Source organism: Bufo bufo, chromosome 10, assembly GCF_905171765.1.
Source record: "Bufo bufo chromosome 10, aBufBuf1.1, whole genome shotgun sequence".
Classification (NCBI taxonomy): Eukaryota; Metazoa; Chordata; class Amphibia; order Anura; family Bufonidae; genus Bufo; species Bufo bufo.
The window spans coordinates 50,528,338-50,545,494 of NC_053398.1; the positions used below are offsets into that span (position 1 = coordinate 50,528,338).

At 44.3% G+C, this 17,157-nt stretch overlaps 1 protein-coding gene across 1 annotated transcript in view; it reads left to right on the forward strand.

The window, feature by feature from the left end:
• Positions 1–15,163, forward strand: part of CDCA5 (cell division cycle associated 5) — a 17,547-nt gene extending 2,384 nt beyond the window's left edge. The window contains exons 2-7 of the mRNA XM_040409442.1: positions 2,497–2,567; positions 4,853–4,915; positions 8,925–9,044; positions 9,280–9,318; positions 13,651–14,145; positions 14,936–15,163. Coding sequence (XP_040265376.1) covers positions 2,497–2,567; positions 4,853–4,915; positions 8,925–9,044; positions 9,280–9,318; positions 13,651–14,145; positions 14,936–15,016 — 869 coding nt within the window. The 3' untranslated portion in view covers positions 15,017–15,163. The remainder of the gene's footprint in view (positions 1–2,496; positions 2,568–4,852; positions 4,916–8,924; positions 9,045–9,279; positions 9,319–13,650; positions 14,146–14,935) is intronic.
• The last annotated feature ends 1,994 nt before the right edge of the window (positions 15,164–17,157 follow it).

Here is a 17,157-nt window from a genome sequence, read left to right on the forward strand (position 1 = left end):
ACTGCCCACACACACACACTTACCTCTGCACTGCCCACACACACACACTTACCTCTGCACTGCCCACACACACACACTTACCTCTGCACTGCCCACACACACACACTTACCTCTGCACTGCCCACACACACTTACCTCTGCACTGCCCACACACACACACTTACCTCTGCACTGCCCACACACACACACACACACACACACATACTTTCCTCTGCACTGCGCGCACTTACCTCTGCACTGCCCACACACACACACTTACCTCTGCACTGCCCACACACTTACCTCTGCACTGCCCACACACTTACCTCTGCACTGCCCACACACTTACCTCTGCACTGCCCACACACTTACCTCTGCACTGCCCACACACTTACCTCTGCACTGCCCACACACACACTTACCTCTGCACTGCCCACACACACACTTACCTCTGCACTGCCCACACACACACTTACCTCTGCACTGCCCACACACACACTTACCTCTGCACTGCCCACACACACACTTACCTCTGCACTGCCCACACACACACTTACCTCTGCACTGCCCACACACACACTTTCCTCTGCACTGCCCACACACACACATACTTTCCTCTGCACTGCCCACACACACACATACTTTCCTCTGCACTGCGCACACTTACCTCTGCACTGCCTGGTTATATAGTGATACAGCCGCATCTAATGCAAAAATCATTACTGGACTACTCCTATGAGGGCTCAGCAACCTCCAGGTGTTGTTAAACTACAACTCCCAGCATGCACAGTTGCTCTCAGAAATGCTGGGAGTTGTAGTTTCACAACAGCTGGAGCTGCAGAGGATGCTGACCTCTGCCTTATTTGTGAGTTGTCAGGTGAAAATTACTGTCTATACCCCCTGGTTATCTCTAGGCCCCAGTGACATCACGTGATGATGTCATGTGACTGTTCTCTGATGTCATCTGTTACTTGTCATAATACTGGGCAGCGTGGGATAGAGGAGACATTAAGATTCATGTAAGGAGCTGTTTTAGGCCTCATTCACACATCAGTGTTTGGTCAGTGATTTTAAACCAAAACCAGCAGTGGGTCTAAGCACAGAACAGGTGCAGATCTTCCCCTTAGGCTGGGTTCACACTTGAGCGTTTTACAGCGCGTTCAAACGCGCTGTAAAACGCTCAACACATGAAAACCAATGCTTCCCTATGGCCCTGGTTCTCACTTGAGCGTTTTACAGCGCTGTAAAACGCCCTACGCTCAAACAAGTACTTGAGCTTCTTTGGGGCGTTTTGACGCGCGTTTGTGGCCATAGGACATTGCAGTCAATCACACAAACGCGCGTCAAACGCGCGTTTACTATTGCAAAAAACGCGCATCAAAAACGCGCGTTAAACACGCATATCAAAGACGCTCAGGTCTGAACCCAGCCTTATACCTGATGTCCGTGGAGGCTCCAATCCTGGTTTTGGCTCACAATTTAGACTTTTCCTGTCAGGTCTGACGTTTATTAATATGGCGCAGATCTGCGAGTGACAATATGAGGCCAAGTCTCACTTCCTGACTTCAGGAAAGTCCAAAATGTGGCAAATTTGTGCTCTATTTTTTAATTTACAGTTTACTCTGACAATATTTTTTTCGACTCGTGAATGAAACTCCAGCCTTAAAGGGGTTGGCTCATTTCAGACATTGATGACACATCAGTCACCTTTTGGGAGCCGCTCCTATCCTTAAAATGGGGCCCCAAAAATTAAAGGAGAGCGGACCGTGCTATGGGAGTTCCGAGAACAGCCATGCGGGCTCCCTCCGCTATTTTCGGAAGTAAGTTCTTAGTGGTGAATGAACAAGCACAGCCACCTCTCCATTCACCTCTATGGGACTGGCGGAAATACGTGAGCCGGACTGCCGTAGTGGGGAACTGAGGATAGCCGTGCATACACTGCTGCTCTCAATTCACTTCAAGGGGCCCAGTTCTGGAGACAGGAGTAGGACCTGCACCAGTCCTATAAAACTGTGGCAGAATTAAACATATATATTTTTTTATTCCACCTCATTTGGATATTTTTTCCAGATTCTCACTACATCCTGTAAGGGATATGTTGTTTTCATGGTCATATCTATGTCTGAGGTTCTGCTACAAGCCTCTGTTGTAGTTTTGCTGGGAAATATAGTGCAGTATGCAGCGGTTTTTTTTTTCCGTTTTTTTTTTTTCTTTCTTCCTTTGACAGGTCCCACTAGTAAGGAGTCCATCAAGCGCCGCTGGCGTCCGTCTTGTGAGGGATCTGGCCCTGCTGTCATTCTTGTTTTTTTTTTTTTTGCTCCTATGAATTGTACAGTAAAATAGAAGTGTGAGCTGAGCCTAAACTGTTTCTTCCTTATTTTTCTGTCTCTTCACAGTAATAAGAAATCATGTCTCATCACAGTAATAAGACTATTGTATCGCCTGATCCTTGTACAAGTTGTCGACCTTTAGAGAGTTAAGTCCGATGTGTAATGTTCATGGTTTTTGACCCACCAGGTATCGCTTCTCCACGGGTCAGAAGATCACAGAGACATTCTGCGTCGTTCAACAAGTCTTCAGACAGCCCGGTATGTTTAAGGCAATACAAGGTTACGTATTTTTAGTGTAGGCGTCCTGGCTACACCAGTGGACTATTCGGATTCCTTAAAAGGGTCGTGCGCCAATTATATATTGTTGACCTACCCTTTGGATAGGCCATTAATATGTGATCAGTGGGGGTCCGAAACCCATGCCGATCAGCTGTTTGAAGAGAAGGCAGCACTCCATGCGAGCGCTGCTTCCTCTTCATTACACTACACGTCGTCTCCTGTGGGGAAACTTCCAAGATAACGGGCAGTGTAATGACCAGGAAGCAGTGTTCGCATGGAGCGCCGCTTCCTCTTCAAACAGCTGATCGGCAGGGGTGTCACACCTTAGCCGATCAGATATTGCTCTGCAACCCCTTTAAAGGATATGCTATCAGTGTCAGGTGTGGGTCACACCTCTAGAAAGGAGCTCTAGATCAGGGACGGCCAACCTGCGACCCTCCAGCTGTTGCAAAACTACAATTCCCAGCATGCCCAGACTGTCTACCACTATCAGCCTACAGCAGGGCATGGTGGGAATTGTAGTTTTACAACACCTGAGAGCCGCAGGTTGGCCAGCCCTGCCCTAGATTAAACAGATAGATGTGCAACCACCCTGTTCACCGCTGTGGGAGTTGCGAAAATAGGCAAGTGCTGGCTCAGCTTTTTCCAGCAGTAAATGAAGCGGTGGCCATTCTTGCACAATGCACTCTCCATTCATCATTATGGTACTGCGGGAGATGAATGGAGGCATGCTCTTTGTCATTCTGGAGACTGGTGCGGGATCCACTCCTGTCTGCATTAGGCTACATGCACACGACCGTATGTGTTTTGCGGATCCGCCAAAAAAAACGGATGACGTTCCGTATGGCATCTGTTTTTTTTTTAGGATCCATTGTAATAATGCCTATCCTTGTCCGCAAACTAGAAAAAAATAGGACATGCACTATTTTTTTGCGGAGGAACGGACATACTGATGCGGACAGCACACGGTGTGCTGTCTGCGTTTTTTGCGGACCCATTGAAATGAATGGGTCCGCATCCTATCCCCAAAAAAAAGGATTGGACACGGAAACAAAATACGGTCGTGTGCATGAGGCCTTAGAGGCATATCCTAGCGATATGCCATTCATTTCACAGATGAGCCAGCCCCGTTAAAGGGGTTGGCCCAAGAACAACATATACCATCTAGCCACAGGATAGGTGATCAATGTATGATTGCTGAAGGTCCAACAGCTGGGACCACCACTGATCAGGAGAACAGGGTTCCTCACTTCTCCTGTGTGAATGAAACTCTCGTATGCATATCTGACCACTGCTTCATTTACTGACTGCCAAAGATAGCAGAGCACTGTACTCAGTAGTCGCATATGTACAGCACCGCTCCGCCGGGCTCTGAGACGCCTGGCCTTGTGATTGGTAGGAGTCTCAACGGTTGGCCCACTGGCAATTGATCATTAAACACCAGGGATGACTGAATTGACTTTGGATGGCACATTTAGTTGTAATACTGTATGGAGTTCCCGCTTCGTACAGTATTAGAATGTATTGGCTCCCATGAGCCGAAGTTATTACTTTGCGAAGTCGCGCAATAACTTCAGGAGTGAATTATTACTGTAAAAAACCTTGGTACCGAACTCTGGTTCAGTTCCAAGGTAGCACTAGGAACCAAACCAGAGTTCAGTACCAAGGTTTTTTACAGTAATTAGTCCCAAAGTCTCGCATGACTTCGCGAAGTAATAACTTCGGCTCATCGGAGCCAATACATTCTAATACTGTACGGAGCGGGAACTCCATACAGTATTCCAACAAAGTTTTATTTGTTTTTTTTTTGCTAATGGACTTCGGATGTACCATCCGAAGTCGATTCGCTCGTCCCTATTTAACACCTAACCTATGGCGAGGTGATAAGTGCTGATGATGTAATGTAGATAAAATTTAGGATCTGTTCACACTTCATTATTTCTTTGCCATCAGGTTTCCGTTGCTGTGTTTGCCGTAATAATGGCAGAAGTTACTGCAGTGAGACTTGTAAAAAAAAAATATATATCATAACTGATCTATAATATACCTTATGGATCCTGCAAACACTGAAGCCATGACACGAGTGTGAACAGAGCCTCAATTATTGTAAAATGCAGTGTTAAAAATGTATTGCGTTTTAACTCCTCATTTTCAAGATCTCTTTTGTCAGTGAAAATAGGAACATTCTTGATTGAATTCAGCAGTATAAAGGGATATTCCCATCTTACACATTTTTACATCCTGTACCATGCTCTGTATTTCAGATGCCTGCACCAGTGATGAAACGATCCGTCACCGCTAAGAAAATCATGCCTCGCAAAACACTGGTAAGTATTACCTCCTCAGCCGGAGCTGTTTTTGACCATTTACATCTAAGGGGGTTACCCAGGAAGTTGATACTGATGCCCTATCCTCAAGATAGGTCATCAATATCAGATCTTCAGGGCTGGCGGGAGTTGGACCCCCGCTGATCTGATATTGATGAGCTATCCTGATCAGCCAAAGAGGATGTGGTTTGCCAGTGAGTGCTGCAGTCTCTTCACAGTTCACCAAGCACATCGCCATACATTGTATAGAGGCTATGCTTGGTATTGGAGCTCAACTCTATTTAATTGAATGGGAGTGAGCTGCACCTATGACATGTGACTGATGTACAGTGATGTCACTGACTTGCGGAGCTGTGGCCTGTTCTTAACAGCTGATTGGCAGGGGTGCCGTGTGTTAAACCGCTGCCGATCTCCTATCCTGAGGATAAGCCATCAATATCAAATTCCCAGAGCAGGGCTCCAGATGGTGACCAAAATGGTCCCTCCCCCCTGTACTGCTGCTGCCCCCCCCCCCCCCCAAAGTATTATAATCATTGGTGGTGCAGTGCGCCCCCCATCCCCCAAGTATTATCATTGGTGTCAGTGGCAGCTTCCGATCGGTGCCCCAGCAGTGTAATCCTGGGGCTCCGATCGGTTACCATGGCAGCCAGGACGCTATTGAAGTCCTGGCTGCCATAGTCAGCTCCATGCTGCTGTGTGCACAGACCAGCAAGGAGAGTGTGATGTCCTATTTACCCTGATAGAGATCTATCAGGGTGAATAGGACAAGGGACGAAAGATCCCAGGTTTTAGCCCCTAAGGGGGTAAATAGGTATTAAATAAAAAGTTAAAAAAACAAACACCAAAGTATTATGTTTAAATCACCCCCTTGCCCAATTTTATATATAAACCATAAAATAAATTACATATCGCCACGCCCGAAAAAGTGTGAACCATTAAAATATTTAAAAATATCTCCTATTCGGTGAACGCTGTAACATAAAAAAAAATAAACTTGCAATTTGCCATTTTTTTGTCACCTTGTCCCAACAAAAATTAGGTTAGGACTGTTCTATTATGGTCCAGACGTTCCATAAAATCTCGAATGCATGCAGCTTTTTTGGTGTTTTATTTTTTTCACATGGTATCGAGTATCGCAATACTTTTTTATGGTATCGAAATAGTCAAAATTTTGGTATCGTGACAACCCTAGGTAAGACGTGTGGGGTTTTTTCTTTTTTTTTTTATTATACCATAATTATATGTATTTTAAGTTTGGCGACTACATTTTTCAGGTTAGGAGCCAATGGCTCCTTGATATTTTTTTTTAGTCTGGAGCCCTGCAGAGAACCCCTTTTAATCACCACTACCTGGAATCATAGGTGCACCTTTGCACAGATTTCCCATGCAAATACCAGTGAAGTAAACTACCTCGCCATTTACGTGTAGCTTACTCAGTAAGCCAATGACTCCCCATACACAACAGCAATCTCTCCTGACTACCCATACGCATGTAAACTGATGTATTTCAATACAAAGAAGAGAGAGAAGTCACTGTCTGATTTCAGTAGGCCTGATCTTTGTCCCTCTGGGAAATCGGTTTTGCCAACATATCTGATCGTTCTTTTTTTTTCCTACCATGTCAGACATTTACTTACTCATTTGTTTCTTGGTCACATATTAACATCATATCCCTTTAAAAATATTACTTTATTTAAATAGTCATAAAATACATCAAATACATACAGTTGGGAGTCAATAGTAAGGTGCCACCTAATCTCTACCAGTATACATAAACGGACAGTGGGCTCAATATATTTAGATCCTGCCAAATCTATATAATGAACTATTGACCGCTGACCCTAATCTGACGGCGCAAGTGTACATTAATTAAATAACAGGGTGCTGGATGCGTCCCCCCTATTAGATATAAACGCTGGGCCTAATGAAAAGGACTGGACAATAGCCTATAATGTAAATAACATACAAGAGCAGGATCAAACGCACCATATAATGAGAGCCTAAACTGACATTACCTCTAAAGAATGGAAGAGCTACAGGTGGCTCTTTCCCCTCTACGCGCGTTTCACGTGTCTGCTTCAACCCTTAGAGCAGGGGTGTCAAACTCAAATTCGTCGGGGGCCGCATCAGCAGTTTGGTCCCCCTCAAAGGGCCGGTCCCGGCCTGACCTGCAAGCGCTGACTGGGGTCACATAGCATTATACTGATTTATGATGCTATGTAACCCTTACAGTTCTGGAACGTGTTGGATAACACTGACATAATGCTGTCAGTGTTATCCAACACATTCCAGAACTGTAAGGGTTACCGTATTTTTCGCCCTATAAGACGCACCGGCCCATAAGACGCACCTAGGTTTTTGAGGAGGAAAATAAGAAAAAAAAAATTTGAACCAAAAGGTGTGCTTTTGGTGGGTTTTGAACTAATTGTGGTCTGTGGGTGGCACTTTTATGGGGGATCTGTGGATGGCACTGTTATGGGGGATCTGTGGATGGCACTGTTATGGGGGATCTGTGGGTGACACTTATGGGAGATCTGTGGGTGACACTTATGGGGGATCTGTGGGTGACACTTATGGGGGATCTGTGGGTGACACTTATGGGGGATCTGTGGTGACACTTATGGGGGATCTGTGGTGACACTTATGGGGGATCTGTGGGTGACACTTATGGGGGATCTGTGGGTGACACTTATGGGGGATCTGAGGGTGACACTTATGGGGGATCTGTGGTGACACTTATGGGGGATCTGTGGTGACACTTATGGGGGATCTGTGGTGACACTTATGGGGGATCTGTGGTGACACTTATGGGGGATCTGTGGTGACACTTATGGGGGATCTGAGGGTGACACTTATGGGGGATCTGTGGGTGACACTTATGGGGGATCTGAGGGTGACACTTATGGGGGATCTGTGGGTGACACTTATGGGGGATCTGTGGGTGACACTTATGGGGGATCTGAGGGTGACACTTATGGGGGATCTGTGGTGACACTTATGGGGGATCTGTGGTGACACTTATGGGGGATCTGTGGTGACACTTATGGGGGATCTGTGGTGACACTTATGGGGGATCTGTGGTGACACTTATGGGGGATCTGAGGGTGACACTTATGGGGGATCTGTGGGTGACACTTATGGGGGATCTGAGGGTGACACTTATGGGGGATCTGTGGGTGACACTTATGGGGGATCTGTGGGTGACACTTATGGGGGATCTGTGGGTGACACTTATGGGGGATCTGTGGGTGACACTTATGGGGGATCTGTGGGTGACACTTATGGGGGATCTGTGTATGACAGTTATGGGGGGGATCTGTGGATGACACATATATAGCATCTTATGCTATGTGTCATCCACAGATCCCCTCCATAAGTGTCCCTGTAGTGTGAATGACCCCCAATACACGGGCTAGGGGCCGGCATCTGCTTTTATAATGACAGCGGGGCCCGTGCAGTGACTATTCTACTACACGGGCCCCGCTCACTGTATAATCCTATGTCTAATAGTTAATTGTAATTGTATGTAATCGCATAAGGAGCGCTGTGTATTACGGTACTTACAACTATGCTTCATTCATAAAGTGGGCGGCGCAGGCGCGTGACGTATGACTCACACTGCCAGCGCCCGTCCTCCCAGCCTCTCGGCGAGCGCTTGTAGTTGTAAGTACCGGTAATACACAGCGCTCCCTATGCGATACACCTGATACAGGAGCCGGGAGGAGCGGGGGCCGCCTGCGGCTACGCGGGCCACATGACGAGGTCTGGCGGGCCGGATTCGGCCCGCGGGCCTTGTGTTTGACACCCGTGCCTTAGAGGATCACCTGGTGTTACCGGCCAGTCTGCAGATGAGCATCCCTGGTTAGATATCAGTCTATGGGACCTTGTTGGCCGGGTTCTGGTCAGCCCAGCTGTTTCTCAAGCTCTGAATATCAGCGAGCCCCTCACGTTTGTACCTGTGTATTGTATATGATTGTAATTGTGCACTGGCTACTTCTTTATTATACAGGCTGCACTCGCCTCTGCTGAATCTCAGCCTGTTACTACATCCACGGTAGAACGATCCAGTCTCTGCTCCAGTTCAGCTCAGCCTAAGATGGTACAGACTGCTCCACAGTCCACCCCAAAAGTAAGTATTTCAGCTAAGCCTGCTGCCCTACTCTGGGCCAGTGTGTCCATGGTCTTAGGCTAAATTCACACGTGCTGGCATTGAAAGAAATCCTCACCAGTGATATAAAGCAAAAACCACAAATTACTTCAGTGGCCAGACTAAAGCACAAGCACTGCATTGCATGAAATCCATATGCTGAAAAGTTAGTTGGTGAAAAACTTAGGTTAATTATACAAAACTTCTTTAATTTTAGGTGTCAAATGTTGCAGCTCCTCCTAGGAGAAGTTCAAGGGTAAGTTCACAGACACAATATTACCACTGTATAGTATGAGGGGCTGTTCACATCTTGTTTTTGCTGTACGACAAGCAGGTATGTATGTAAACAGAAAAAAGTGTAGAAACGTATTACTTGACGTACCCATAGACTATAATCGGGCAAATGTAGTTAAAAAGTGCATACTTTTGACTCCATTTGTCATGGTTTACTTTTCATACATAGCATTCCAAGCTATTCTGTCCTGCAAAAAGGATAGAAACGTATGAAAGAGGGATGGAAACGTAAAACAGTGTTTCCATCTGTTAAAGGTATTTTTTTCAGATTTTTTTTTTTTTGTGTTCAAATATTTATAAAAAAAAAAGGTTTCACAAAAAGTATACTTTTTTTGTTAAAACCTATCGAAACGTATGCACAATTGTCAAACATATATATATATATATATATATATATATATATATATATATATATAAAAAAAAGAAACACAAAAGTACATAGTATGTTTACGTGTATTGGCTTGACGGACAGCAAAAATGAGATGTATGCAGCCCCTTAGAATAACCAAATACTAGTTGTATCTGTTGGGTTTTAAAGTGGTCTTTTGGAGAGATTTCACTGTGTGTGGGGGGGGGGAAATGAACAAAAGCCGGTCCTTCACCTTCGAAACGGGATCAGTTCTTCTAGGTGCACTTGCACACAGCTTTTTGAAGGAATTCAGCAGGGAGGGTGTTCTAAACATCTTAGAGAACACAACACAAATCTTCTGTGGATGTAGGCTTCCTCAGATCGTTCCATCTCCTCATGTAATCCCAGATAGACTCGATGATATTAAGATCAGGGTTCTGTGGTGGTCATATCTCTTCCAGGACTCCCTGTTCTTCTTTACGCTGATGATAGTTCTCAAAGAGGACCTTTCATCCGTTTTGACATAGGCTAATTATGGTATTACCTTGTAGGGCGGCCCCCACTGATGCCATGGGTGTCTGCCTGTATTTCTCAGCATTGGTGGCACCCTTAATCTTGTTCGCTAAAGGGCTGGAGAGCGATACATTAACAAGTGTCTGCAGGCAACAGTGAAGCATGGTGGAGGTTCCTTGCAAGTTTGGGGCTGTATTTCAGCAAATGAATTTGGTCAGGGATTAATGGTGACAGCGAATGGGACAGAATAGAGCCATGTTAAATTGGTGACTGCCTTTTTTTTCCCATGGCTACCTTTTCAAACAGCTGATCCGTGGCAGTGTCCTAAGTAAATAAAAAATAAAAATTTGGAGTTGGACAACTGCTTTAATCGTATACTACCTGCCATTCTCTCAGTAAGAGGTGGTCTAAGATACTATGAAGGGATTTTAATGTGGTGGTTTTGGAGCAGGAGGATAGACTGTACCCAGCTGAGCCAAGGTGACTGTCCTCGAGTTACACCCCCAATACGTTTTTAAATACTAGAATACTGTCTGATAGGTGGAGGGTTTGTTATCAAGGTATGCGTGCACATAACTCATGGTCCAGAATCAACATATCCTTAGGCCTCTTTCACACGGGCGTCCCGGATTTGCTCCGGATGTGTCGTGTGTGCATTGCGGAAAACCAGCGTGAGTGCGCACGCAATTTCAGTCAGTTTTGATTGCGTTGTGTGGTTCAGTTCTTTTCTGCGCGAGTGCAATGCATTTTGCATGCGCGTAATAAAAAACTGACTGTGGTACCCGGACGTTGAGGTTTGGGTTAGGTGTTCTGTATATTTTATTATTTTCCCTTATAACATGGCTATAACGAAAAATAATAGCATTGTTAATACAGAATGCTAACTAAAATGTAATACAGTAAATTGACTTACATCATCTTCTAGAAACCATGCGTGAAAATCGCATTGCATCCGCACTTGCTTGCGGATGCCTGCTATTTTCACGCATCCCCATTCATTTCTATGGGGCCTGCGTTGCGTGAAACGCAGAATATAGAACATGCTGCGATTTTCACGCAACGCACAAGTGATGCGTAAAAATCACCGCTCATCTGCACAGCCCCATTGAAGTGAATGGGTCCGGATTCAGTGCGGGTGCAATGCGTTCAACTCGCGCATCGCATCTGCGCGGAATACTCGCCCGTGTGAAAGGGGCCTTGGTCACTTCATGCTTTCCAGAATCATGGATGAGCAGGCTGAGGATATAGTTATCTGGGGTCATATTCACTGCTATTAAAGTGATTGTCCCATCTGGACATTTTATATAGTTAAGATATGCAATAGGTGTAAGGCCCGCCTCTGGGTCCCGCTCCTATTTAAAGGGAACCTGTCACCGGGATTTTGTGTATAGAGCTGAGGACATGGGTTGCTAGATGGCTGCTAGCACATCCGCAATACCCAGTCCGCATAGCTCTGTGTGCTTTTATTGTGTAATAAAACCGATTTGATACATATGCAAATTAACCTGAGATGAGTCCTGTATGTGAGATAAGTCAGGGACAGGACTCATCTCAGGGTAATTTGCATATGTATCAAATCGTTTTATTTCCACAATAAAAGCACACAGAGCTATGGGGACTGGATATTGCGGATGTGCTAGTGGCCATCTAGCAACCCATGTCCTCAGCTATATACACAAAATCCCGGTGACAGGTTCCCTTTAAAGCATGGGGCAATGAATGGAGACGACATCCCCAGATTTCTCCATTCACTGCTATGGGACACACAAAGCGTCTACATATTGCTGACGTACTTGTCATGGAAACTCTGCTGTTCTTTTGATTCCCTCTCAGAATGTACTGGTGCGGAGAAGCTGATTTCTATGGGGTAGTCCAGTGATGGCTAACCTCTGGCACTCCAGCTGTGGTAAGGATGCACACTTGCTTGGCTGTTCTCAGAACTCCACAGAAATGAATGGAGCATGCTGGGAGTCGTAGTTTCACCACAGCTGGAATGCTGGAGGTTAGCCATCACTGGGCTAGTCTGTAGAAGAACAAAATCGCTCCACTGCCCGTGGACAAGAGGATCCAGACATTGGGTGGGACTGAGCAGCTGAGTATGTGTGACCAACTGAGGTGGACATTCTGCGAGAGAATGAAAAGAACACTGGGGGGCGGTATAAAAGCAATCTATGAACACAGGAACGTTTTAACTGTTATTCTAACTACGTTTTTATTTCTTTCATCTACGTTTTTAGCAGCCATTGATTAGATGGTAATAGGAGAAGAACTATTGAGAAAGTTGTTCAGAAAGTATTCTATATCAACCAAAGAGAATCGGTACTATATAGTATCCATTAAAATAGTTTTTTTATTAAATGACATAAAAGACATATACAAATACATGGATGTAGAGACCATACAGGGTGCCATAAAAGACAGTCCACATTGGCATCACTATTCAACAATGGATAATCGCTATAGCTATCTAAACAGAGCCAGCCCACACTAATACAGCACTGGATACAGGGTAAGAAAAAGACTTTGATCGGCCTGACTATATACATTGCAGCATCATTTGATGCACCTTATAGGTTATATGGTGTCGGCCTCAACATAAGTATGCTATTCATACCCTGTCTATATTTATACTAGATGCACCTTAGGTTTAGGTAGCTGTGAGCACAGCCAGAGCCAGCTTTGATATTTTATGCTGACCTGGACGTTTATACACAGCTTTCCTACAGCAAGATAGCTAACTGTATAGCGATTATCCATTGTTGAATAGTGATGCCAATGTGGACTGTCTTTTATGGCACCCTGTATGGTCTCTACATCCATGTATTTGTATATGTCTTTTATGTCGTTTAATAAAAAACTATTTTAATGGATACTATATAGTACCGATTCTCTTTGGTTGATATATATTTAGGTGGTACATTCCTGTTGATAACAGGCTGTGTCGATCCAGTTGAATCAGAAAGTATTCTGTTGCCATTGATAGCCACCAGTCAGATGAACGGTTTCAGTTTGTACCTGTTCACACATTTTTTTGGTTTGCCTTTAATGGAAACTTCAACACATTGCCAGATCCATTGCATTATGGATACCGACTGCGCCAGATGGACCACCTTAATTTAGAATGGATTCTGTTGTGGTTCCCTTTTGTGGTTCCCTTTTGCTTGGGTCAAGAATGGAGGCTCAGATGCAGATGTGAACGGAGTTTTTGTGAAAAGATATTTTGTACACTTGTGTGTCAGGTGTCACTTTGCATGAGCCCCTTTTTTCACTGCTGAACCTAATGTGAATGCACAGTATATGTGGAACGTCCAATAACATAGGTTCTGTCAATGATCATTTGGACCCGAGCTGTGTTGCTATTACGTAACCGTGGTCTGTCAGCTTGTGTAAGCTTCTTGCTTGGTTTTAAAAACTTTTTTTATTCCTTTACAGATTTCCCCAAGTGCGGGAAAAGAAAATGTAATACTTAAGTCCCAAGATATTGCTAAAGTAGTACAAGGCGACTCCACAACCTCCAAAATAGACATCCTATCTCCTATTCCTCTGAACATACCCCAGTCACCTACCTATGAAGACCGACAGAAAGTGATGTCTCAGAAAGTACGGCGCTCTTACAGCAGATTGGAGATGTCTCTGAATGGCAGCTCGTTTTTGTACAGTCCCACCAAGAACACTGATTCATCTGACACCTCTACCCCAAACTTTACATCAAAATCAGGTCGGAGGTCACTTTTTGGGTTTGATAAACTTATGAGCTCAGAAGATGATGTGGAGAACAAGAAAGTTGGTGAGAAAATGAAAGAGACATTTAATGAAAGCTCAAATGGGACATCCATGAGGCCATCTGTGGAAGAGCCAGACTTTAACATCCCTGGTGTGGCTGTACCCAAACTGAAAAGGAAGAAACGTAAAGTTCCACAGATTAAGGTACGAATGGTATTAGGGTTTATTTTGTGAGGGGCTGAGGGGATTTTTTAGACACTGTAGCAACTGATTATGGAAATTTTTTATTTATTTTTGCAAGTTCTCTATGCAGAAAACCTGCAGTGTAATAAAGGATCAGCTAAGTGTATGAGATTTCACATGTACCCTGTGCAGAAATTGACCTGCCATGCGGAAATCTATAGCATATCAATTCTTTGTGTGGATTTCATCCTTGGCAATGCAAGGGTTAGATCTGCCTCAAAACCGCACCAAAAACAGCAAGTAACGCATGCAGGTTTTGGTGCAGAAACGCACAGAAATCCGCACTGATCTGGAGGTAGCCATACAGTTCTGTATTAAAAAGATGTAGACACTCCATTTTCTGTTGTAAGGGGCCTCGTACTATCCCTGAAGGGGGGAATCTGCAGGTAATAAAATATGCAAAAGAAAAAACCCCACACCATTATTTTTGAACTCGCGGGTTGTTTTTAAAGTTCCTTGGAAGAAAAAAATAATTCTATGTAAAATAGGCATGGGGAAGGACTAGTAGATTTTTTATTGAAAAAAAGTAAGGTTTTAAAAAATACCACAGACGATAACTGAATTAAAGGGGTTGTGCAGTGCAAAGATATTAATGACCTATCCTCAGGATGGGTCATTATTATGATATTGGTGGAGGTCCGACTCCTCGCACTCCTGCCAATCGGCTGTTTTAAAGGTGTTCCACTTTTCCACAAAATTAGCTCTATTATTTTTTTCAGTTAGATTCTTATTTCTTTTTCTTTTTTTTTAGGTTTCGGCTCTGGATGACTGGGCGGCAGCCATGAATGCGCAGTTTGATGAAGCGGAGAAATTTGACCTGCATGTGGAGTGACAGGACTGCTTGTGTATATACGATGTATAGAACCTTCTATAGACTTGTTCTTAAATCTAGTTGTCACGTCTTGTCTTTTTTGTACATGTATATTTTTGTTGCTTATTTTAAGGTGGCAGGTTCTTTTACTAAAGACAGATTGTATAGCAGTTTTTATATTGGTGTATAGATAAGAGGCTAAAAGGGGTTGTCCGGGTTCAGAGCTGAACCCTTTCCCCCCGGCAGCCCCCCTGCTTTGAGCATTGGCGCAGTTCATGCTCCGATGCTCTCCTTTGCCCTGTGCTAAATCGCGCAGGACAAAGGCGTTTTTTGGAGATCCGGTGACGTACCCGGTCTCTCCATGGGCCTGCCAGGAACCCCCGGTTACATCATCGGCACTGATGGGCGGGATTTAGTGCTGCTCTAGCCAGTAAAACGGCTAGGGCAGCGCTAAAGCCCGCCCATCAGAGCCGGTGCCGTCACCCAACAAACTGCCGGGCAGAAGTTTCCGCCCGGCAGTGTGTTATTGAAAACAAAAGAACCCGTGCCCTGCGCGATCTAGCGCAGGGCAAGGGAGCGCATCGGAGCATGACAGTGAAATGACAGTGACAGCTAGGACAGTGAAATGGGACTACCATTCTTGGGACCCCCACCGTTCCCATTAATTGTACCCTATCTAATGTGGAGGGGAAAATTTGAAGTAACTGGAAGCCTCTAACAACTGAATTGACCCTAATGTACTTGGAACCAGACGCCAGTGTGCCTCTAAATCTGCAGCGGACTTAGTGTTGTGATGAGTCCTATATAAAATCACATAAAACAATAGTATCTGTTATGCTATGCTTCCTGCTCTATCTGTACATATGGCCACTATAGTAGCAGGAAAAAGTCCTTCCGGCAACCTAAGGCAAATGTAACTCAAGTTTATATAGTAATCCTATCATTAAAGGAGTTATTGATTTAATGTAAAATAAAATAAGAATCTTTCTTACAAAGCTAGAATCGAGAGGTAGTTGAAGGATGGAACTGAGCATGTGCGGCCATCTCTGTGAGGTGGACCGAGAAATAAGGAAAAGAACAAATAGCTGGCGCTATACAGATACATTGTATTGAATAACTCAGTAGCTATACAAAATTTTTAACTGGATGCAATTAAATTATTCAGATCCAGGTGCTGGTTTGAAAACTCCAGAGTATTTTTTGTGGGACAACCCCTTTAACATAAACGGCATTTACCATGGGGAAACATAATAGGCAAAAAATGTATTTGTACTTCAATAATAAAATAAGCAAAATCTGTCAAGAAATTTCACATACCAAATAATGCTTTATATGCATTGTTCTATGTCAGAAATATTAAATTATCACTATTGTCAAATGAAGGGAACCCAGCACTTACTGAAAAGCAGAATAAAAGCCTCTGTGGTAAATTAAAGGGATTGGTCCAAGCTCCAGGGGTTAGATAAGTTTCTGACTTTTGGAATGCCCACCCATCATGATAACAGCACTTGGCTATCTCTGAAAACCAGATGGTTGAATGGAGTGGCGACACATACTGTGTGCTCGACTACCCCTCTATTCACACAGTGAACTCTGATATCCCTTTACAGTAAAGCGGATATGTCATGGTGACTCTTAATAGCTTCTGTAGCATCAGCAGACTTGTATTAATTATGGCATCTGATAGATCAGTGCTTCTCAAACTGCCATGCAACCCCTAGTTGGTGAAGCATTGCTGGGTGGATGTATTTGACAGGTGATTATAATTGTGTAGAAATGTTTTTTTAACGTCTCTCCCTTCCCTTTGATCTGTACACAGTGCTCAATGAGCGCTGTACATAGAGATTGCTCCAGTGCAGCGCTCGTGATCACTGGGGATTGGTAGTCGGCGAGAGCTGCTGGGTCTTATCAGACCCACATCAGCTCTGTAGTGAGCTCTGGGGGCTGTACTCCCCCTGTAACTGGGGCAAATACGTAAGCCCCACTTACCGGAGAAATCAGCAGTAAATGTAAAGAAATATATAGAAATGTAAAGTTAAATGTTGCTCAAAGGTTTTGTATGACTTTAAAGGGGGGGGGGGCACAAAGAGTAAATAAATAACTAAAAATCACCATGCATGTCAAACCACAGCTTTTAGCCCTGCCCCCAGCAACCATAGCCC